General features: G+C 31.1%; 2 protein-coding genes and 1 long non-coding RNA gene across 4 annotated transcripts; 2 read left to right on the top strand and 1 right to left on the bottom strand.

The window, feature by feature from the left end:
- The first annotated feature begins 1,781 nt into the window (after positions 1 to 1,781).
- On the top strand, positions 1,782 to 3,748 carry LOC113847677. The gene is made up of 2 exons (XM_027476916.1): positions 1,782 to 2,349; positions 2,996 to 3,748. The coding sequence occupies exons 1-2, from the start codon at positions 1,963 to 1,965 to the stop codon at positions 3,560 to 3,562; spliced, it is 954 nt and encodes a 317-aa protein (XP_027332717.1). The 5' UTR covers positions 1,782 to 1,962; the 3' UTR covers positions 3,563 to 3,748.
- Positions 3,749 to 4,355: 607 nt separating this feature from the next.
- Positions 4,356 to 8,505, bottom strand: LOC113847868. Its single transcript, XR_003501792.1, has 3 exons — positions 8,076 to 8,505; positions 6,794 to 6,934; positions 4,356 to 5,898 (listed from the first exon to the last, which is right to left on the bottom strand). It is a non-coding gene; the product is annotated as an uncharacterized LOC113847868 (long non-coding RNA).
- Positions 8,506 to 9,337: 832 nt separating this feature from the next.
- On the top strand, positions 9,338 to 11,195 carry LOC113847929. Of its 2 annotated transcripts, none has more exons than XM_027477262.1 (3): positions 9,338 to 9,492; positions 9,725 to 9,878; positions 10,922 to 11,195. In XM_027477262.1, coding segments are annotated over exons 1-3 (279 nt in total). In that variant the 5' UTR covers positions 9,338 to 9,368; the 3' UTR covers positions 10,923 to 11,195. The 2 variants fall into 2 exon arrangements, with proteins under 2 accessions (XP_027333063.1, XP_027333064.1); XM_027477263.1 differs by having other exon boundaries at positions 10,927 to 11,155.
- Positions 11,196 to 24,972: the final 13,777 nt, after the last annotated feature.

Raw genomic sequence — 24,972 nt, 5'->3', positions numbered from 1 at the left:
TTCCAATGAAATCTGAGAAGACCAACATGCTTCTATGCTGTCCCATTCTCCGAAAACCCACGAGCAGTCGGAGCCAAATTGTACAAGTTGATGCATAACCCAATGCATAATTAATTTACGTTGTTTGGTTGGTAATGGTCCCCTATTCCTCACTCTTCCTCATGAGGGAAGAGAGAAAAAAGAGGTCCATAAGAAGATGAATCGCATACACTGTACTGTGTGACAAGAGAAATAAAGGGAAGGAAGAAAAATACTAACGGTATCTTTAAACTAAGGTTTCAATTCGTGGCTATCAATTAGTTAGTTAGCGACTAAAAGTGATCATTCACTTAAAACGCGTTTGTTATGAGACACGTATTTTGGGACCCAGTTTCAATACTGCACAATCACGAAACAAGCAGAAACAGTACAAAATCGTTTTTCTACCGATATCTGTGTATCGCTTTGATGTGGTAGTAAGGCCTACTCAATCAATAGCATAGATATGTTTATTTGTTTATATTTGTCATGTGGATAATATATGTGCAATTACCATGATACTTCTGCTTTGGATTACACTAACTTTGAAAAAAGATTTTTGAATTAAATATATTTCAAATGCTTGAAATGAGGTGGGTAAGGGGCGTGAGGAAAGCATCATTCTTTGTTGGTCCCAAAATCAAAGATAATGGAATAATTAATTTAACTTGTCTGGCTTCTAAAGATTTGTTTGTGGAAGAAGATTACTAGATTACGAAAGATACAGGTATAAGCAACGTCATCATTTCAGATTTTTCTTATTTCTAGAAGGGGGATTTTAAAAACTCTACAAAATGCTTTAGTTAAGTAAGGCCTAATTTAAATAAATTTTTTCATAAGTATTTATAAAAACTGAATAAATTAATTTATGTGTAAAAAAATTAAACCATTTCATTTCTTTATTTGTTTTTTTTTTCACAACATAAATATACATATCTATTTTGAAAATTCTGGAAAACAATATGCAACAAGGAGAGAAAAAAAAAAACAGAGCCGCTAGTAGTTTCAATAGACTAGATAATGAAAGAAGAGTGGTGAGTTCAGTGGCCAGAGGAAGGAATTGAGGAACGAACCAAGATCACTCAAAGTCAAAAAAAAAAAAAACCTGAGATATGGTTAAGTGATACATGCATATATTTTTCATTATGTTAATTTTTTTGTTCGAATCTTTGTCACTAGAATTTTTTTTATTAAAAGAATCAATTCTATTATATTATAGATGTTTCATGTTTAAACAAAATTACTTTTCATAAAAGATATATACAATTTAAGCAAAGAATGTTTTTTAAAAAAAGTGACCTGTTCGAGAATGAAAATATTGGATGCGGTGAAAACAAAAACCCGTCGAACCTTGCATGAGGCAAGAAACCTGAATCTCACTCACTACATACTCTTCCACAAGTTATATTTTTGCCTTTTAATTGTATAAAATAGTCAAAAGATTAAATATTTTGACCCATTTGGCTCAACAATTTAATTAAATATTATTGCTTATTTTTATATTTAATAGAAAGCTCTAAATGGGTTTAATATATATATATATAATGATTGACCTCGGTAATCTTTCTTTACCACCCCTTATTCTCTCTCAAGCACTGATAATTATCTTCAGTACAATTTATAAAATTTTGAAAATTGCAGTCTCTTTCAATTTTGATTTTACCTCTCTTGGTCTGTGGCCATTTAAAACAATGAAAATGGCATATTACCAATCATCCTTTCCCCTCTGTAGGAAACACCCATCATTGCCCCCAGCAATCCTTTTCAACCTTAGAAACCTGAGCTTCCAAGATATTCCCTCTCTTCCATTCTCCCACTTTTCCCTTTTTCTTAATTTTTTACTTAATTCCATTGATTCTCTCTCTCAATTTAAATATCTACACCCCTTCCTTTCCCACCACCGTTTACAACACAACACATCAATCTCATCAAATCAAACACATAATGGACCCTTGTCCTTCATCCTTGAACACGAACACAAACGCAAACACAAACACAGTGAATGGGTTCTATACGTTCCTAAGCAGAGGAATGGAGGAACTAGAAAGAGCCTTCATAGCGAACAACTTCATGTCAATACAGTTCCTGCAAAGGGTTCTATTACTCCTTCGATCCTTCCACACACAACTAACAGTTCTGGTTCACAAGCTCCACCTGCCGGTGGGTGACAAGTGGCTCGACGAGTATATGGACGAAACCTCCAAGCTTTGGGAAACCTGCCACGTCATCAAGTCCGGCATTTCTAACTTCGAACCTTACTACTCTGCTGGCATCAACCTCGCTTCCTCCCTCGATTCTCACTCCCACCTCACTCCACAACTCTCGCGACAGGTCACAGAACTCTTCTATCTTCTTCTTTCTTTCTTATTCATCCTCAAGCTATAAATTATAAGGATTCAAACTTGTCTCTTTTCAGTTATGATCGTTAATTCAATAATTAAGTTTCTTAAAAACAGTATTAATTCATTCTCACCGTCATTTTTAAGCAAAATTATTACCTTATGTTTTAGTTTTACCTTTTGATTGTTCTTATCATTCTTTTTAATTTTAATTTGGCTTTATTTGCTAGTTGTGACAATTTTTTACTGTTATAATAGATAAATTAAAAAGAGGAAAGAAAATAAAAGCAAACAAAATTAAAGAAAAAAATAAAATTTTATTTAACTTTTAATGTAATATTTGTTTGTTTATTAGGGAGAGTTTGTTTAAGTTATTTAATGGAATGAATAATTTTATATTTGATAAATTAATGAGATTTTTATTTATAAAAATTATTATATTTTTAATATAATATTTTAATTTTATTAGTTTACGAATTATATATATTTTAATTTGTTAACTAATGCCACGGGGAAAGAGCAACATCCATTGATACACTCATACTATGAATATGGATCATATCAGTCCTTAAAAGATGATCATGCTTTAGACAAAGGTTAAATTTTGAAGTGTGTTGAAAGTTGGTGGTTTGTCGTAGGTGGTGAGGGCAATATCGGGGTGTAGAAGGGAAGCGTTGGGGTTGGAGGAGCAGAACCGTGTGTTGATGGAAACGAGGATCCATCCACTCTCTCTGCGACTTGAGGAGAGGGTATCGGTGGAATCAAAGCTAAATGGTTTCAACGGCTTCAGAGGAGTGCTGTACGCAATGAGGAACGTTAGTTCGATATTGTTAATGATATTGCTACAAGGGTTAGTGTACTGTTGGCCAGAAACCTCGGAGTTGGTGGTGACAGGGTACGAGGGGGGACGCTTGGGAGTGATGATGTCGGCGGCGAGGTTGCGGCAAAGGGTGGCGGCGGAGATGGGTGGTTTGGGGGAAGGGATACTGTTGTATGAGTTTAGGAGAGCGAGGGTGGCAATGGAGGAGCTGAGAGGGGAATTGGAGAGACAGGTTCAGTGGGAAACTGAGAGAGTGGAGAGTCTTAGGTTGTGTTTTGGAGTTCTTAGATCTGGTGCTGACAACATTATTTGCCAGCTTGATGATTTCTTTGATGAGATTGTTGAAGGGAGAAAGAAGCTCTTGGACTTCTGTAGTCATAGATAGGTAAAATTATGAAGAAAATTAAATGCTATTTTTAATCTTGTCTCGTTACCCAATTCTAAAGGGAGACGCGGTTAAAAAGTAATGTTTTTGTTTCGTGTTGATTTTCTTTTATTCACTTGGTACTTTTTAATTGGAAGACAAGAAATGAAACGGCAAACGGGTGATTTGATTCCCAGTTGCAGTTGCTAATTAAGGATTGATGCTTGAAACAAACGACAATTGCAGTCAGTGACTTACTTTCATGATCATTTCTTTCTGCACATACATTTCAATTTAAAATTTAGGCATACTACAAATATGATTTTATCAAATTGTGTTCAATTAATTCAACTTCAATAAAATAAATATATCATGAATGAAACGGGTTAAAAAGAAACAAACAGGTAATCCGGAAAAGAAAATAGGAAAAGAGTTACTGAAAATCAGTAACCATTCTCAATTGCTGTAAATTGTTGTACCTATAATATTTTATGTAACTTTTCTTGAATAAATTATATTGTTAATTCTTGAGATTATATGAGTAAGACGTTTTTAATTCTTTGAAAAATATTATGTTACGCTCAAAACTAAATTAAATGACATTTTATAAAATAAGAGCTTACCAAAAAAAATAAAAATAAATTAAATCTTGGATGAAAGATGGCTTAGTTTCTCTCTCTTGTGGTCTTTCTATTGTTTACGGAGTTATTTACCGTAGTTGTACTCGAAAAAAAGTTGCCGTTGTTGAAACATTAGTGATGGTGCTGAATGCAGTGAAGAAGATTCTTCTATTAAATGGGGTTTTGGGTCTTTGAAATAATGACAATAGATTTATTGTTTTGTACGTAAGTCAAATTTTGTGCTTCCTCCTCTATTACAGCCAGGGGATAAGACAAACACAAGGCATTAGCCACACTAAAACAAATGTGGAAAGAGCCCAATAGAAAAGGAAAGGCAAACTCAAATGACCAAAGAAAGTAAAGATGTCAGATCAATTTTAAATCACTTTTCTTTAGCGGTGACTGATTTTTCTCCACAGCATTGAATTTGAAAGAATGCTCTCGTGAGTTGTTATAGTAATGATTAATCATTCTACCCTGAAATAATAGAAAGAAAAGCTTAAGACTGTAGGGAGCACTCTTGAGATTCCTGAACTGCTTTAACGCCAAAAGCATACTTCTTTTGCTCCTAGGAAGCCTTTGTCTGATTCGATTCACCTGGAAAGCAATGGAGATGATGATGAAAAATTATCACCAGAGCATGACACGTCTTTCCTCTCAGAATTGTGTTTCAAAATTCTTCAACTTCCCTTTTTCGGGGTGTTGGGATGTTTAATATATCACAAAATTTCAGCAGTCACTTTCTCATTTCTAACAGTATGCCGTACTTTTTGCTTCTCCCGGAAATTCATAACTTGCCCCCTTACAAGGGTTCATACGAGTGCTGCTTAAAATGAAACAACAAAATAACACTGAAAGAGCACACAATGCAGATAAAAAAGGGGTAAAAGTCCAATATGCTTGATGCCTAACCGGCACAAATGGTGTTCCCTCTAATTAAGCAACGGCTGCAATAAGGTGAACAATTCCCCCGCATGAAAACTAGAAGTATCATCATCGTTAATGTACAATTAGTGACAGCTTATTGCGTAGAATCAAATAGTGCTGCTCTCAAAATTTAATTCATCCATACCACAAGCAAAGACCCCAGTTCAGCAATAAGCAGAGAACAGTATATCAGTACATAGCTATAAACTAATCTCATATACTTTATCAAAAATTAAAATAAATAAATAAAAAATAATCTCATGCACACTTGAAATGACGTATAAAGATGAGCACTGAAAGGCGAGCCCTCCATGTACTACTAGCAGTTTTTGCAGTGTCATGTGTACATACTGAAGTTTCTTCAGAGACAAAGCCACAAAAATTCGATGGGGAGAGGGAAACCTTGGTACAATATCAAACTCAACATTAAGCAGACTGTACTCTGATGTATCGCCATGGCAATATGATCTCAAAATTCTATTTGCATGTATAATTTACAAGAGAAACCTTTGTGCAGATATGATCAAGGAACATCTAAATAGATTGATACAGAATGTCGTAAACACAGAAGTATCGTGTTTACAAAAGGGATGTACGGAGGCATCTGACTTTACAAGTTCAAATCAAATATTGAATTCTGGCATTGCAAACTAGCATGTCTCAACTTGATTTCTTAGACATTAGTATCTTCATTATTCTGAAGACCCCAGAGAAAATCAGCGCAGGCCATCCAAGCAGCCCTAAAATGAAAATCAGCAGTTGTCTTGAAATCATCTTCTAAACAGCCTCTTGATGTCATTGCAAGAATACCTGAATATTGACAAATAAAGGGGCCTGATTATATTTTATTTGTTTAAACTTTAAACTCAAACTACAATGCAAGAGATAATCTAGGAAGCATGGATGTAACATGGGACACGGATACAATATGACATAAAGATAGGAATACATCAAATTTTAAACATCATAAGGCACAACATTATTTTTGTACAACATATAAAGGTTAAAATATGAATTTGGTCCCAATTTATGTCACACAATATCAATTTGGTCTTGTAGGTAATTTTTATTAATTTTTACTTTAATGCCTATACATGCAAAAATTTTCAAAATAGTCCTTCACATTTAGATTCATCATCATGTTGTCTTTCCCTTGCTGATGTAGCAAACGAATGCAACAAATTTTAAACATCATAAGGTACAACATGATTGTTGTACAACATATAAAGGTTAAAATATGAATTTGGTTCCTATTTATGTCACACAATATCAATTTGGTCCCTGTAGGTATTTTTTTTTTTATACTTTAATGCCTATACATGCAAAAATTTTCAAAATAATCCTTGGTATTTAGATTCATCATAATGTCGTCTTTCCCTTGCTGATGTAGCAAATGAATGCAAACATGGCTGTTACATGCTTTTGGTTAAAATATATATTGGTCCCTATATGCGTCATGCAATTTCAATTTGGTCCTTATATGTATTTCTTTTAATTTATTTCCTAATTATGAAAATGTTTTTAGAATAGTCCTTGGTCCTTAAGAGATTTCAGCTTCGACTTCTCAAAGAACCAGATGATTCTCAGTCCCATCAATCATTAATCTGCATTTAGTTTTCAACAAAGCAGATGCTAAACATTTGGTAAGACTCAGCAATAACATGATTAGTGAACGGATTCTGGTAACAATGGATATAAAGCAAACCTTATCTTTTCCTCAAAATCATAACTATTATCTTCTCCATGGCTTGGAATCATGCATTGGGTTGCACCCCTCTTCTGTAAAATATGCTTCCACCCCTTGGGCCTTGTAGAGTTCTGTGGAATCAAATGAACTAGCATCTTCCTGTAAAGAAGCGTTGTCAATGTACTTAGAAGCACATCCACATATGGAGCAGGAAACAAAAATTGAAACCCTAGAGACAATCAACCCAACAAAAAGGACAGCAGAGTAGGCACACAAGCATATCATAACTGAAAACACTCTACAATTGTCCAAAATCCAAACACTTGTCAATTTTTATTTTTTTTTTGTGCTTGTTGTGGTACCCGTGAACTTGAAAGGTATTCTATACCCTCTTTACATTGATTTCTCTAATGTCTTAAAAAATGAGAAAGTATTAACGTCTTTTTCAACTAAACCATTAATTCCATTATCTATCAATATAAAATTAACGATAAAGAATGTTTCAGGTGTAACAGAGGATACCAAACCCTTTCAATTACAAGGGGTACAATAGATTATATCCTTTTTCTTTTTTTCAATAACAATATTATAAGACTACACCAATATCAGGAACACAAGCATAAGTAAAGCAAACGGCTGCATTCAAATTAACAATTTGACTTCCGGAGAACGTTTAAACAGTAAACCACACCACCCTTTTGGTTTGCTTCATTAAGGTGACATGAGTAACAGAATTGGAAGACAATTCGCAAATTTGATATATAATTTCATTAACAAAAGTAATTCCTTCAAAATTTTAAGCACGAACATACTCGGGGGAACTAATGTTTGCTTCATGCTTTAAGAAGAACTAAACAACAATAGAATCCTAATCTTGTCTAGTATCTGCCCTGGTTAAGTAAAAGCAAGGAAGGAACTATAAACTACTACTTACAATTTCTACCTCCCAATCTTCCAACTTAAGTTTCAGAAACGATTGATTAAGGAAAACACTAATTTTTTAAATAATAATAATAATCACGCGTCTCAAATGCTTAAAAATGGTGTATTTCTAAACCCAACATTGTCAAACACCTTAATAGGACAATTCTAATCTGATACGGAATAGAACAATTGGAAAAGGCATAAAATTAATCAAAACAATAGAAGATGAAAATAATCACATTTAAAACCCTAACTTTGAAAATAAAATCCTAGCCCTGGCGTCGAATCCACACAATTGTATAAACAGTGATTGACGAATTCAATAGGTAGGAAACAAAAGCAACATAAAAGGAAAGAAGAGTTAGAGGTGAAGAACCTTGAACTGTCTCTGTTTTACGCTCGCGATGATATTGATGACGTGGCTGGTTTGAGGAAGAAGCAAAAAAGAAACGCTTGGAGTGCAGCGATGGAAGAAAAGAAAAGGGGGAAGAAGAAGGTGTGGTGAGAACGATGAATAACCCAAACCGTAACCGTTAATGGATTTTAAGGGAAGGAGTAGAAACAGCAAAAACAGCGACAGCAGCGTCGGAAACAGGAGCAGCGGAAAGAGCGGAAGGAGGAGCGTGGCATGTTGGGTGCAGAATTACTTGTTTCCATAGGGATTGATGGACAGTTCAAGTGAATGAAACCAAAACCAAGTTGAGGAACAAACAGAAGACTCGGTGACAGGGACGAAGGTAGATTAAAAAATGAACGTGGAATAGAAGAGAGTGAAGTGGTTGGGTTGGGCTTCTTTTATTTTATTTAAACCTATGGTATTTAATAGGGTAGTATTTATAAGGTTAGTTAAGTGATTGACATTTGAGTCTATCTCAGCTAGAGAGTCTATAGACTAATAATAGTTTATGAAAAAAATAAAATTATATTTAAAAAAAATTTAAGTTTAAATTATATAATTTTTATATGACAAAACACTTAATTAACTATATATGTATATGTTATATTTCGAATTATTAATTATATTTTTTAATAAAATTTCATCATTTTTTATCATGAAAAAAGTAGAAAAATGAAATTAAAATAAAAAAGAATAACGATAATATTTATGAGAAATATAATAATTTTGGATTGTGAAAATAATCTATATATATGTGTGTGTGACTTTCATATTTTGATATAATGGATATTTTTTATTTATAGCTTTTTTAACTTTTATTTCGTTAGCATTATTTAAATGATGTTAATAAAATCATTCTTTAACCCTTTTTTTTTTGTCATAAATCAATTTTTAATTTGCATAAAATTTCGAAAAGCCTTTTTCATTTTGGTCCAGTTACTTTTTGTTTTTGTCATTTTCTCAAAGCCTTTTTCATTTTGATCCAAAAATTTCTTTTTTGTTCAAATTTTGGTCCAAAATTTTGAGAAAACCACTTATGTTGTTGTTACCTGTGTAATCAAAAGAAGCCTTTTTTGTTTCATATTTTTTATATGAAAAATAGTCGAAATTACTTTGTCACCTGTGTAATCTGGGCCTAATGGATGAAACTAAGACCCAAACGAAACAGCGGTAAGCCTACACAGAAGAAACGGTGGTTAATCGAAAACTATAAATATGTCGACCAAAAAAAAAAGGGGGGACAAAGTGATTAAGGTTGATGCAGTAGAGGTGATGCAGATGCTGTTGGATATGGAGATGGAATCGTCTTTGAGGTTATCTTTTGGGGAATACATAGTAATCATGCTTCTGCGCCCCCTCCTCGCCATCGGGTTCGTTCTCTCCTTAATATCTCTTGGTAATTTTTCTCTTTCTCTTTTCAATTTCGTGTTTGTTTAGTTTGAAGTTGAATAAAATTGATTTTGAACCGTTGAATACTTTTTTAGATATATGCAATCTTAAAGTATTAGAAAGTGTGAGAATTGATTTTCTAACTATAAAATATAAGTCTTTCTCTTTTGAAAATAGGGTTCATCAAGTTGATTGTTGACTTGGAAAGAACTCATGTAAAGGATTTGTGTGTGTGGTAGGTTGGTTATTGGCATGGAAACTGGTGCTGGTTCACGTGCCTTTGGTGCAAGAGGTTTTTGGCCTTAAAAAGAAACCTGTTCGAACCAAGCCACAAACTGGTCGCCTCTCCAAAATTTATAGCTCCATTCATGCCCAAAATTCATCTTCCACTTGGTAATTTCTCGTTCCCTCCCTGTTTTTTTTTTTTTTTTTCATAAGAATTTTTTTTCTTTTTTCTTTCCCTGCCTGATATGATGTGATGGGATGGGATGCTTTTATCTTTGAAACTGTCCATTTGTTAGGAAACCAGCTGAAGCATGTTTTGATCTTGCGTTATAAAAAACCCCAATTAAACATAGCTTCGTGTAAGATTTAGGATGCGTTAAATAAATAAGGCCACGTGAGGGCTTATGACATAAATTTGATTATGGACTTTATTAGAATAAGCTAATTTGTTTTGATATACTGAAAAACTTATTGAAACAAGTTAGAAAGAGCCTACGAGAATTATTAGCTATTTTTACAACATTCTCGAAAGCTTGGGAATTAAAACAATGAATACTCCCCCATGGTTTAGAAGTTGTGATGAGAATATTGGATATAGACTAACAGATTGAGCTTGAGAGTATTCATCACTAACTGTTAACTCATTGGTATCATTTGTTTCCCACAATGTGGGGCAAGAAGGGGTATCTCAAAAACACGATATGCTTGCTATTAAATTCCAGTGGTTGGTCAAACGTTTCTGTTCAGGTTTTGGGGATGGGGAGTTCTTTGTCTTGGAATCTGATTTTATGAGGGCAAATTTGCCTTTACTTGGCATGAAGGATTAAGAATGGAGAAACTTTAATCCTAATACACTTTGTTTTGCTGTTTGGTTTCCAAGAACCAGAATGTTGACTTGATTGTTTCTCTAGTATCTAACATCTTGTGTTTGGTAGTTTGATTCTGTTAATTTTCAATTCAGTCAAAATTTTGGAACATGATGATGTTTTTTTATCACTCTTTAAAATTTGAATTCTGTTATTTGAACATCAAATTTGACATCATATACGTTTATCTTTATCTCTCCCATAATGTCTCTTTTTCATGTATCTCAAAAATCCTTGACATAAATCAAGGGACAAGAAGTTTTCCCAAAATTGGTGTACAAAAATCATTTCTCTTAAGACATAGTTATGATCATGGATACTAGTGGTTCTTTCTTTTCATTGCAGATAAGATCATTAAATGAAGAGACTTGTTGGAGATGGTAAACACGGGTCTTGGACAGTAGAACAGACAATGAATCACTGATTGCAATAAATGAAGAAACTCCAAGTAGCACGCAACCAACTTCAAAAACTTTGGACATCGGATATATGTATTCACCTTGTACATAATGTTGGTTAATATCAGAAAACTAAGCCATGAATGGTTTTACTCCATATAGTGTTCTGGCCTCTGGATCAAATTTGTCAAATTATAGTGATCGAATTATGATTTATTTCTATGACAGCTTTTGGCCACATATATAGAAGGACAAAAGATTTGCAAGAACCTAGGGAACATGTGTTACAATTACCTCTAAAAAAACATCAGACTTGGGTTGGAATTAATCTAGTTACCAGCTAGTTGCCTTTTATATTTATATGTTTGTTAAAGATAAGTGATATGAAATCATATAGGACCAATATATGGTAATATGATGATAGGCATGTAGACCTTATGGTCCTTATCGGAAATATTAGTCTTGAGTTTTAGACCTTTGAGTGGACGTGTTGCTACGGGTAACAGTTGGAATTGATTATGCCAGGTCATTAAAGAATGAAGATTCTTGGTCCTGCTTAGCTATCATAGTTCAACGCCTGCTGCCAATAGTGCAACCTGTTTGATGAAAGCATGCTTTTGAAATCAAATATGTTATTCATTGATCAAGTCAACGTTAATACCCAGGGTTACAATCTTGGTCGTGCAGAAAATTTAGTAAGACTTTTGTGGAAGGGAAAGTCCTCGAGTAAGTCTTCTATGAAATTGTAGGATTTCTTGGCAAAATACAAGTTGTTGAGATGTTTGTTAAGGATCGGATATAATCAGTTTCGTAATCCTTATTTACCCTTATACTCCTTCCAGTGATTAATTATTAATATTAAGATTAATAAAAAGCATCCTAAATATATGAGTTACTAGAAGTGGAGAGCTTCAAGTAAGCCCAGTTGCCACATATAGAGCATCCAAAAGGCACTTCCTTTGGGGGGGCTTCCCCTCCTTTTGTCGAGGCTCCCCTCCCCATTATGGGGTTTTCTTCTCCTTCTTGTTGATGCTATTCTTTTGTGGGTTTCCTCTCCTGTGGATGTTTTTTTTTTTATGGATATATTGATAGGTTTTCATCTCTTCAAAACGAGAAGTTTTCTTTACCTCATTCTCCTCTTAGCATCCTCTTCTCCATCACATTGTTCTCAACAACAAAAACAGCGAGAGTTGTTCAACCACATTATATTCATTTGTTGAAAAATGATGATTCAGTCCATGCTTTCGATTTCTGTTGGTTTGACTCAATGCTAGGCTTTATACTAATGAGAAAGGAGATAAAAGAAAATAGAAGCCTTTTTCTAGTAGGTCAACTCTTTGTTAAAGGAATATGTGATTTTACGATTGCATCTTATTTTTGTTATATTTCAGATTTTAATATTGCTAAATTTGTTCAGCTTGAGTTTGTGGGCTCAATTTTTTGCTGTTTATTTTAGCACTGCGATCATGCCTTTTTTTAGCATTCTTTACTGGTAAGTGTCCTTAGACATCTTTCATCTGGTACCTTGAAAAAAAAAAGTCATAAATTTATAAAATATTCCGAAAAAAACTCATAGTAATAAATGGATAAATTGATTGACCATATATTAAATGAATAAAGATATCCACTTACATGAATAATATGTTAGCATTCAGCAAATAAGTTTATAAAAAAAATTAGGAACTAACATAATTGAAAATGAGTATTTGTTTCTTATAATTTAGAATATATATATATATATATATATATATATATATATATATATATATATATATATCCACTTATATGAATAATATGTTAACATTCAGCAAATAAGTTTATAAAAAAAATTAGGAACTAACATAATTGAAAATGAGTATTTGTTTCTTATAATTTAGAATATATATATATATATATATATATATATATGGGGTAAGATCTTTTTATACTGGTATAAATATAAAAACTCTTACATTTAATTTGAGTCTTTTATTTAACTTATATTTAATAGGTTATAATTTACTACTTTATTGGCCGTTAGATTTAAATTAAATAAAATATTTAGATTATGTGTAAGAGTTTTTAAACTTACAATATATATATATATATATATATATATATAAAAAGGGAGTACAATGTTTAATACATTGAAACTATATTTTCACAAATGTTTATTCAATTACGGTCAACTGAAATATAATTAAATACTGACATTTAATAATATTACTAAAATAAAAAGAAGGGTCTAGTGATTAAAGAATAGAGAAATTCTTCCTTCCAATATATTTCACCAATTGAACTAAGAGAGTTGTGTATTTGTGTTCCATGGCACATACAATTCAAAGCTATTTTAGATGGTGGGTGGATAACACCTATATGCACATTACATCTCATTAAAGTAACATTATTTGAATGCGAGTGTGTTGGTTTAATATAATTTTGCCAAATTTTTTTGAAGAAATGAAAACTAAGCAATTATTTTTAAATGAAAAAATTACAACACATCATAAATGTGTAAAAAATTATATCAACAATGATGTTTAGTGTAAATATATTTCTAAAATTGAGTTGTACTCCTATACATGGCATTTTCACATAAATAATAGAATTAAAAAAATTTATTACCTAAATGTCTTCTTTTAAAAAAATTTACAATTATGTCTTGAAAATATAAAATTAAAGCCCGACTTTAATCGACTTTTGTTAAAATTTCAAGTGGTGCTCGATGAAAATTCAATTTAAATTGATTTTTAATTATTTAATATTTGTAAAGAAGTCGATTACAATCGACTTGTGTGGAATTAATTTTACTATTTTACAGAAGTTTATTTAAATCGACTTTCACTCAATTGTTACATTTCTGTTTAAAAGAGAAGTTGATTCAAGTATATTTCAATTCAATACAAAAGTCGATTCAAGTATATTTAAGTTTAATATAGAAGTTGATTCAAGTAGATTTCAATACTCATCTCTTTTTTTATTCCCTATAAATAAACATACAGCTTTCAGACTTTGCATTAATTTGTTTGAAAATTTGACAAATTGAGTGTGAAAATTTTAGTAAAATGACTAAGAATGATTTTCATGTGTTTATATATTATAATGGTGAGATTATAAACACAGTGGAGGGAGAGACATTTTGTAGCGACAATCAGACTTGGTTGGTTGTCTATCCACCAATTAATTTGCCACAGTTAGATAGCTGAATACTAGAAGAGTATGAGGGAAACAATATACAAGTATAAAAAATATTCTTCAGGATGTCAGTTGATATTAGACCAAATGGTATTCGATATAAAAGGTGGCGAATACAGAAAGATGAGCATATTAATCACATATTTAGTTATTTTAACTCATTTGCTAAAGCTTGTACAATAGAGCTTTTTGTCGAACTACAATGCCAGTTGATATTGGGTTAAATGGTATTTGATATAAAAGGTGACAAATACAGAAAGATAAGCACATTAATCACATGTTTAGTTATTTTAACTCATTTGCTAAAGCTCATACAATAGAGCTTTTTGTCGAACTACAAGGTGATCATTTTAACTCTAGAGGTTTAGCCCCAAATTCATCACCTTCTCCATCAAATCCAGGTCCCATTAGTTGAGATGTTCCATCATAACGTGCACAATTCTCATGATGAGGTAGGTTCTCCAAGTTTTGAGCACTTTGTTAGACACATTGAAAAGTTATTATCACTTAATCCACTGGAAATGAGACAAGGTAGCTTAGTTGGAGATTTTGATTTTATTGTAGCACAACAAGATGATGAAAATGATGGAGTGGAGAAGCTTGATGATGAAGAAGATGAACATTTGTATGATGTGCAGAATTTGGATGAATATTTAATGTCGCGATCTCAATTCCAATCCCAATCTCAATCTTGATAGTGTCCTAGTCATTACTCAACAATTGATTTAGATGCAATGTACTATAATGTGATTGGGTCTAGTTCAAGTTCGAGCATAGGGGGAGAGAATGATTTGTCACTTGGTCAAGTATTTCACACCAAAGATAAAGCGATGTTTACTATTAAATATTACAACATCTGAAGAAGTGTTTAATATAAAGCTTATGAATCTAACCACATAAAATTTTATTGCAAGTGTGTGAAGTTTGGCATTGATTGTAATTGGAGTATACATGTCACTTCCGCCAAAAATTGCAGTTATAGGAAGTGAGAAAATTGACATAACCACACACATGTGTCTTTCTAGAGTCTATGAATCAACATGCTCATATGGATTATAATATTATGTATGCCCACATATACCCCATAATACAAGCAGATTCAATGACAAAAATCAAATCTCTACAAGCATCAGTAGAGTTAGAGTTGAGGTTCAAGACAACATATAGAAAAGTGTAGCTCGCAAAATAGAAAGCTATTGCTATAATATATGGAGATTAAGAAGAATTTTATAATGAACTTTCAAGATAGTTGAGTGGCTTGTAGTCTTATATATTAGGTACTATTATCCAAATGCAAATTGGACCATACTATGTTGGTGATGTTGTAGATTATAGTTTCTTTATGTTCCATCGTCTTTTTTGGACCTATCCACCATGCATAGAGGCATTCAAATATTGCAAAAAATTGATTTCAATTTATGGAACACACTTGTATGGTAAGTATAGTGGAACGTTGTTCATGGCAATTGTCCAAGATCACAACTCAAATATCTTGACATTTGCATTTACAGTGGTGGAGGGAGAGACAAAAGAAGCATGGTCATTTTTTTTTCTCTGAGAAATATTCATCAGCATGTGATACCACAAGAGGGCATTCTTGTCATATCTAATAGGCATCATACTATCAAAGCAGCTCTAGAAGCTACAAGGAGTGGGTGGCATCCACCTTTAACTTATCATGCATACTATTCATGACACATTGCATCAAATTTGGCTATAAAATTTAAGAACAAAGATGTAAAGTGACTGCTAATGAATGCAACATATGCAAAGAATGAGCATAATTTTCTATAGTGGTTTAGAGCATTAGACGACATGGATCCCGTGATGATCGCATGGGCTAACAACATACCGCGTGCAAAGTAGGCTCAATATGCTGATGAGGGTCATCACTTTTGGCATATGACTACTAATTTATCTGAGTATATGAATGTGGTCATGAAAGGCACTTGCAATCTTCCCATTACAGCCATATAGTTAAGTCAACATATTATTGTCTTATTGAGTTGTTCGTACAAAAGGGTACAAAAGAAAAGACGCAACTTGCTAGTGGCAAAAAATTTTCACAAACCCTGTTAAATGCAATTGAGGAGCATAGACAACACTTTGGGAACATAAGTAGCACTCGATTGACCCACGATGTGTTAGACTACTTGGTGTTTGAAAGAGACAATATGGGAAGTCGTGGTCAACGGGAATTCAGGGTACATTTAACAGAGCAATGCTACGACTATTGAGAATTTCAAAAGTTGCATTATTCATGTCGTCATGCACTCTTTGCATGCTCTAACACTCGAAGAGATTGGACCTTTTTTGTTCACGATGTTTATACCATGGAGTCTGTGTTCAATGTGTACAAACCATAATTCTCTTCGATTCTTAATGAAGATATATGGCCACCATATACTAGCGTTTCTATACGGCCAAATCCTGCATTAAAGTGAATTCTTGAAGGTCGTCTGGTTTTCACAATGAAATGGACGAAACTGAAATGAGCCAGGAAAAGCAATGTGGATTATGTAGAGGTACTAGTCACATTAGACAGACATGCCCACATACTCTATCCTCTAACCAACATAATTGATTAGTGTGTTATGTAGTAAAAGTAATATTGTTAAGTTTAATTTGTTGCTGTATATATGTTGTTTATCGTTTTATTTTCTTGTGTACTAAGAGTAATATTGTTAAGTTTATGTAACTACCTTCTTAACGAATATTTGTTTTCTATTGCCTTATTGTCTATTATCATTCGATGTATTTAACCAAGCTAAACTAAAATACATAATTGATATATTTCAAAGTATATAAAATTTAAAGTCGATTAAAAATAAATGTCTTACACCACCATGCTTTAATAATAAAAGACCAAAGTTCATAAATTTAAAAGAAAAAGTACATAAAATTAAAAGTCTTAAACCACCATATTTTAATAATTAAAACTATTACATCAACCAAATTACAAGTCTACCATACGTATTGATCTGAATTACTATAGGCCACGCCTATTGCATCTAGGGCTACCAATGTAACTCCTTGTTGGACAGCGACGATACACAATCTGTTACATTAGTCTATGATGTACATGCTCCTCCTCCTATTCCTCCTTTTGCTCATCCGCTTCTTCATCCCGGTCATCTAGTTCATCATCTTCCTCCTCCTAACGTGAGTCTTGAAAAGAAGGAGTTTGGATATATGTTGGTGATGGTCAATAGAAATTATCTGGTGGTTAAACCTCTTGAACTGGTGCACATATAGAGGATAAATGTAGCCATGTTATAACCTCAGCATCTGACATGAAAGTTGGACTGAAAGATATATTTCCTACAACATCACTCTAGCCTAAACTTGTGACGAAATGTTGCATTGAACTGGGAGTAACAAAAGAATCTGATATGAACTGATGATTATGGCCTGCCATAAACTACTGGCTCGGGGTCATGCATGATTGGCTAGCGCCTGGCATGAACTGGTGCTGAGAAGGGCCAGTCATGTACTGCTGGTGGATATGTCTTGACATGTAGTGCTAGCTAGGTACTGACATGAAGTGCTAGCTAAAGTACATGGGTGTTGGCTGGTATACATGGTGTGATTGAGACTCAATTGGGTGGCTATGTTGTGCTTAAGGTTGTAGGTTGGGATTTGCATCAGGTTGTACATGGTCATCATCATCACGTGCCTCATCTGGGTACTGGCGTCTACTAGCACGTGTACCAGCATGCAAATGATGCCTAAAAGATCGTTTATCTAGGATGTCAATAGGGTGTAATATGTCTAGTGCTTGGGGGGCATGAAGTGCTACACCATCAGTTAAATCCTTAAGCTTTGGATTCTGTGGGGCTCTATCCAATGACAAAAATTTATTCACTACTGACAAATACCACTGAAAATACTCAACAAAGGGACGATTATCTTCAACCAGTGGATACTGAACTTGCCGCTTCCTAAGTGCCTCCCATGCAACATGTTGTGTCACATGATACTTAAGCCACCATATATCTAGATCATCCCTTCCATCCTTAGCATGCAACCGATCAATGTTTATGGGGACAATTGGTATATGTTCTGCTTTACCAAATTGTCGAACATTCCTCACCTCCTCATAGCAAATTGGATAAGAGCAGTTATAGATACCCATACATCAGTCTCATCATAAACAAAACGAGGTGTAACATTCCTCACTTCCTTATTATTATAGGGCATTCACCTAAACTGAAACAATCGATAATAAATATTAGACTAATAATTTTTATAATTGAATAGAAGACTTAGTACCATATGTCATATTTTTACTTACTCCATTAATATCAATTGAATCAATGATCCTCTTATATTATAACAACTTATCTGTGTATGATCTTGTTGATGACCTAAAACTTTTCCACCAAAAATGAATAAAATTGAATTTCATACTTGCAAATTTAATATATATAAATCAATAAGAAGAGGGAGTCACTTCATATGAACCCTAAATCCAGATTTATCAGGGAATAATATGCCACCCAATAGAACCTTTATTTAAGCTCTAGTGTAACAGATAATAGTCTGCTCATCAACATTATAGGGTAATCCTCCAAATGTATCTGTAAACTAGTGTAGATTTATGGAGAATCCTTTTATGTCTCATCTTGAACTACTCTAAGTAAATCTTCGCACAATATCTATATATCTCGATCATAAAATTTCTCTCATGCTCCAATACACTCACTCACACAGAGCCCATCTACGCGTAAGTCTAACTGAAACACAACATCCTCCAAAGTTATCATACATTCTCCGTATGGAAGATAGAATGTGTGCAACTCAAGCCTCCAACGCTCTACAAGTGTACTAATGAGTGCCTTATCATAATCAAATATCGATACCATTTGCGCAACATGCCAAAAATCAGTCTGGCTAAAAAATGGTTCCATCCTCGGATTTGGAGCAACCATCATATTGTAGCGTTTACTTTTTAAAATTTGAATTTCCTATAAGATAAACAAAAAATAATATATCAAGTATTGTTTACCAAAACTAAAAAGAAACACCAAAATAGTAAGCAATATTTAATTCATATACTATATGATATCTAATATACACAAATTACAATAAAATTATACTTAAATTAACTAACTCACAAAATAAATTTAACAAACAATATAATTTAATGAAGATTATCTTAATACATCAAGTCCATTAAAATGAATAAATAAATTATTATAATACAAATTAATAGTTAAAATTCTTCAAATATATTTAACACATTAAATTTAAATTTATTCGAATTCACCAAGTTATAATCTAAATGTTTACTTGCCTAAAACTATAATTATTAAATTTACGAAACAAATAGTAAAAATTCTAATATCAAATACACTTACAGTAAAATAATCAACAAATTAAATACATAACAAAAATTATGTGTTATATACACAATACACATTATATAATACATTATCATAAAAAAATAAATATATAACATACAAATAATTAAATATACAATAATTTATTTATATTTTATATTTTTTTAATTAAATACTAAAAAGATTAATGATAAATAAAATTAAAAATAATTCAAATAAATACAATGATATTTTTAAATATTTACCTATACCAACAATTTACTTGTAATATAATCAATAAAATTAAGTAGATTTAGATCGTTATTTATCTCCGTTGTAGCAACAATGAGCTTCTTTCTCTTCCTTCCTCTCAATGTATTACTATTGCTGATGCTTTTTTCTCCCACTCCTAAGTTAGCCATGGTGAGGGTTAAATAAGCACACAAAAATCAATTAAAGTCAAAACTCACACTTCCTTTAAAGTCGATTTAAATTGACTTTTTCACATAACCAAAGTCAATTCAAATCTACTTCTTTAGATAACCAAAATCGACTCCAATCGACTTTTGTGAGAGAGAGTTGCAGCACAGTAAGCTTGAACTAAAGTTGATTTGAATCGACTTCCATGCACCAGCATAAACAGTTTCAATTGTCTTCCATTCAGCTAAAAACGTGGCGGATTGACCTGTAACTAAAGTCGATTCAAAACAATTTATATTTTAAAAGAAAATTTGTTTAAATTGTCTTCTTTAAAACTGATATCAAGACATTTATGTAATTTTTTTTATAACAGAACATTTTTGTAATTTTACTTTTTTTAATTTATTATTGTAAAAAATCCCACATATATTCATTTTCATGGAGTAAAGGTTAGTAGAGCACATTTAAGTAATTTGAAGAAATAGAAAGAAAGTATTAACTAATTGCTTTGTAATATGACTGTTAGTGGATTCAATCCAAAATAGATTCTTATGCAACTTCAACGGCGCGTGAGTGAAGTTTATAATGGATCCATCCATCTCAAATAATGATTGTTGAAAGAAAAAAGAAATCACCAGTCAAATGAAAGTTAATGCTTATTCTATAATATTCCAGAACAAGGACAAATAATAAACCATACATCTTTGCATGTGCAATATTGGTTAATTGGGAATAACATAAGTCCCATGAAACGATAAAAACAAACTTGAGCTACAAAAGCTTGTCCTCACTACTCATCATTCAAATCATTTTCTTCATGGTTTTTCTTAACATCACAGGTACAAACCCTTGCTTCCTTATAAATTCTACCCGCTCTACAAAAGTATCCCTTTTTTGGTGCACAGTGATTATCTTATGAGCAAATATACAACCCTTCTAACACACATCCATCCTTCAATATTGTCACCTCTTCTTCAAGTCCAAGCATTTGGTTTGTCCATTAGCTAAAGAAAAGTCTCTGTGGATTGTACTTCTTTTAACCTTCAAAAATTTGTCTGTATTATGATATTTCTTCATTGCTCCCAAAAATACTATGTTTATGTTTTTAGCCTAGTGAGGTAATCCTCCATATTTAAACAATTCAATTTGCTGTGACGCATGTTGATCAATAGACATGAAGCATGTTGATTGACAACGCTATCGTTCTCTTATGTCTGATACTGCTGCCTTCTTGACACGTATCACAAGGTGGGTGAGTATCAACGAAATGTGGCCGATAGAGTGTAAAATAATAATAAAATAATAGCTATCATCTCTTTTCTTTCGATATTATTATTATTTTTTATTTTTATTTTTTTGTCAATTTTTAATTTTCACGTATCATTAAAGTGGTCGATAGAGTATTAAAAAATAATAAAAATAAAGCTATCATTAGTGCATGACTGAAACTGGTAGTGACATAATAAAATAGCTTCAGAAAGAAAATTAGTTTGAAAGAAATTTTATTTTAAAATTTTTTTAAATATGTATTAATTAAATAAAAAAGTCATTTTTTTCCCTATCTTGCTACCTTCTTTTTCTTTCCCTACAACGGAATTTGCTGAAGCCATTCTCACATCGTCAATCATCGCTTCCTCTCACCAATACATCATATCCATTGCCAGTGTCTCAAATCATTCGATTGCAGTAACAAATAATTCAAGCTGCTATTTGATTAATGCTTTTGACCCTATTGATCTAACTTGGAGAATCAATATATCATTTACTATTTGAAGGACTTCCGCACTTCTATAAATTACAGCTTATGCAATACGATTTTTTTATATGTAAATTAAATTTAGAGTAAAAGAAAGAAGTTAACACATGTCAAGAAAGGCAAACGTCGCGGATTAATCTAATAAATATAAACTTAAAAAAATTACTAAAAAAATATAAAATCTAAATAATTTAATGTTTGGGTAGTTTAAATGCGTAAGTTCAAAATATAAAATTAATTTTACATGTTTAACTAACGAAACTAAAAAGAAAAAAGATAAATTTTGTTATTCAAATTTGCAATATATGTATAGTTTCATACGCATATTTTATTATTTATTTGTTTTGCAAGTTTTGCGTCATTTTAATTCGATTGAACCCGACTCGTGGAGTGAATTTGACCCATAAACTGGAAATTAGTTTCACAACTTTGAAAAAATTGAGTTTGGCCCACCAATGCAGCATACATCTTAGATGTGCTATTCATATGAATTTTGGATCTCTAAATTTTTGTGGACTTCTATTTTGTTTATTAACCTTTCATAAACGAAAGCTTTTATTAATTTAAACTTTATATTAGTTTTTTTATTAATTTAACTATAATATATGTCTGATTTTTTAAAAACTTAATTTAAATATTTTACAAATTTAATATTTAAAAAGCGTATATATATTTTGAGAACATAACCCTGTTTGATTTTTTAAAATATTTCTTTGTCTTCACCATAATTAATTTTCATATTTATCGTCCTCACTTGAAAATAAGCATTTTTAAACAAAGAAATATATTTTAAGAGACAGAATATAATAATTTTAAAATAAGATAAAATGTATTAATAAGTGTTGATTTTTCAATCAACAGTTATAATTATAACTAATTTTAAAATATTATAAAGCCTAAAAAAGCAATTAATATATGAAATATCATGATTTTTGTCTTGTGAATATTTATTTAATTTTATTTTCCATATTTAAAAAAATGTAATTTTGATATCTCTTTAAAAATTAAAATAATTTACTTTTATATTCTTAAAAATTAAAATCAGATAAATTATTATAGAGATAAAAAACAAAATATATGATATTTTCAAATTTTAATTGACTATAAATTTTTAACCATTAATTTATTTAGTTGATAATAGAAAAATACAAAAGAAAATAAATTATATTATTTTTAGTTCAATAAAAAAAATGGTAGAAGGAGACTTAAGAACCTTAAAGTGACTTAAATACGTAATTAATCTCTAAAATTATACATTCTTTTGAAAATTAGTTCTTATAATTTCTTTTTGTCGAATTTAATTTTGATTTTTTTTACATATACCTTATCATTAGAGAGTCACTAAGTGGTGATTAAGCAAACACTTTTTCACACAATTTCACATTTGTAAGATGAAATGTTAACTTAAGATGAAACAAGATTTAAATAAGTATTTAGTTCCTAAAAAATACACAATTTTCAAATTAGTCTATTAATTTTGTTTTATTCTTATAAAATTTTAATTTTTTAAAAATAATCCTACTAATATCTCTTGAATCAATAATTTTGATCTAGATAGCATCTTATATCTCATCTTTTTTTAAAAAATACTTGTAAAATTAGTGTTATTTGAAATCAAAATATTATTTTTTTGAAAAAATTTCAAAGTGATTAGAAAAAATTATATTATATAAAGTAGAAAGTCTTACTTCATTATATTCTTTGAACTCGTATTTTAATTTTCATCAATTGAAATAATTTGAAAAAATTTCATTAGGTGTAAGGCATGAAAATTTATTCTTATCATGTCCAAATTCATCTTAAACAGTAGGAATATAGACTTTTTTTGTCATAAGAAAAAGAGTAAAAAAATTAAAAAACTTTAAAAAATTATATGCTGGTTGATTTCAAATAGTGAAATACCTTAGTATTAAATATGCTGACGAAGAAAATCTCTTATTTAAAATTTTACAAGAAAATAAATAAATAAATAAATAAATAAATAAGGACTAATTCTAATAAAATATATTTTTTAAGATTAATTACTTATTTAAGTATTATGTGTAAAGCTAGCAAGTTACATAACAATATTTTGAAGCTTAATTATCACTTAACAACTTTTAGATAGTAATAAGGACTATTTTTAAAAAATTTAGGACTAAATAAAAAATTAAGAACTAATTCTAAAAAGAAATATACTTGTAGGGACTATTTACTTATTTAAGTTTAAAATTATTATAAAAATAAATAATATATAAGATAATTTAGTTTCTAACCAAGTCTAATGACATAATGTGATTTATGTAAATTATTTTATCTAATATGATAATACTTAAATTTTATAATTTTTTTAGAAAATTTTGCAAGTAACGAAACTTATATTTTTTTTAATTATATTTTCAGTTTAATTAAATTGACATAAAAAAGTAATTTTACTTTTTTACCTACAAATTTAAATTTCCTCATACATTTAAACTATTTAAGTTTTATACTATTTTAATAAATTATTTATAAATTTATATTTAGAGTAAATCCATAAATTAATCTCTTAAATAGTAACATTTGTACATATTAGTCATTTATTTAAATTATTTTATTAATTTTTTATATAGTAAGTTATCAAGTAATTAAGTTACTTCGTTAATTGATAACTGAGAAATATTAACTTTTATTATTAAGTAATATATAATACTAAAATAATGTCCTTTTAGACAAAGTTTGAAACTAATGTAATTAATTTTATGTCCTTGCGGTTGTTCTCATCTTTGACTATTATTTTCCCTAACTATGACTTTTTAATCCCTCCCTCCAGCTCCTCTCTCTCAAACCCACACTTCACTCCGCAACCACTTTCTCCTTCCCTTTTTCCACCAACTTTACTTTCTAGTAGACACCACCACTTGCCACAAAATCCCTCTCTGAATCACAACATTGGAGTAAATGCTATAAGTCTCTCTTTCTTTCTTCTGGATTCAACCTTAAATTACCATGTGATTACATAGATGTCTACAAATGCGAGTTAGTGATATAACTCGCATTGCATTTTAGATTAGGGCGATAGTTCCAACAAAGTGAATGATGATGGATGAGTTCGCGTTCAAAGAAGACGACTTACTATGGTTTATGATGCGCATTTTGTTTATGGTAGGCATGAGTGAGTATCTACCCTCAGTTTATAACAAAGGAGTTGAGGAGGATGATGGAAACGACCTTTATCTATAATTTTTGGCTTTTAGCAAATGAGGATTGAAGATGATGAGAATAGAAAGAGAGGAGGTTGAGTCAAAACCACTAGTGTGGAGCTGAGTTAAAGTGTAAAACGATGTCATTTTAATATTCTACATGTCA

The sequence above is a fragment of the Abrus precatorius genome, unplaced genomic scaffold, assembly GCF_003935025.1.
Source record: "Abrus precatorius isolate BTA unplaced genomic scaffold, Abrus_2018 Scaffold8, whole genome shotgun sequence".
Lineage (NCBI taxonomy): Eukaryota > Viridiplantae > Streptophyta > Magnoliopsida > Fabales > Fabaceae > Abrus > Abrus precatorius.
This window is presented reverse-complemented; position numbering and strand designations above follow the sequence as displayed.

Excerpts from the sequence above, each read along its gene's own strand:
- LOC113847677 (XM_027476916.1), top strand. The coding sequence starts at position 1,963 with ATGGACCCTTGTCCTTCATCCTTGAACACGAACACAAACGCAAACACA. Across the intron at positions 2,350-2,995 it reads CTCCACAACTCTCGCGACAG|GTGGTGAGGGCAATATCGGG; the intron begins GTCACAGAACTC and ends GGTTTGTCGTAG.
- LOC113847929 (XM_027477262.1), top strand. The coding sequence starts at position 9,369 with ATGCAGATGCTGTTGGATATGGAGATGGAATCGTCTTTGAGGTTATCT. Across the intron at positions 9,493-9,724 it reads TCTCTCCTTAATATCTCTTG|GTTGGTTATTGGCATGGAAA; the intron begins GTAATTTTTCTC and ends TGTGTGTGGTAG.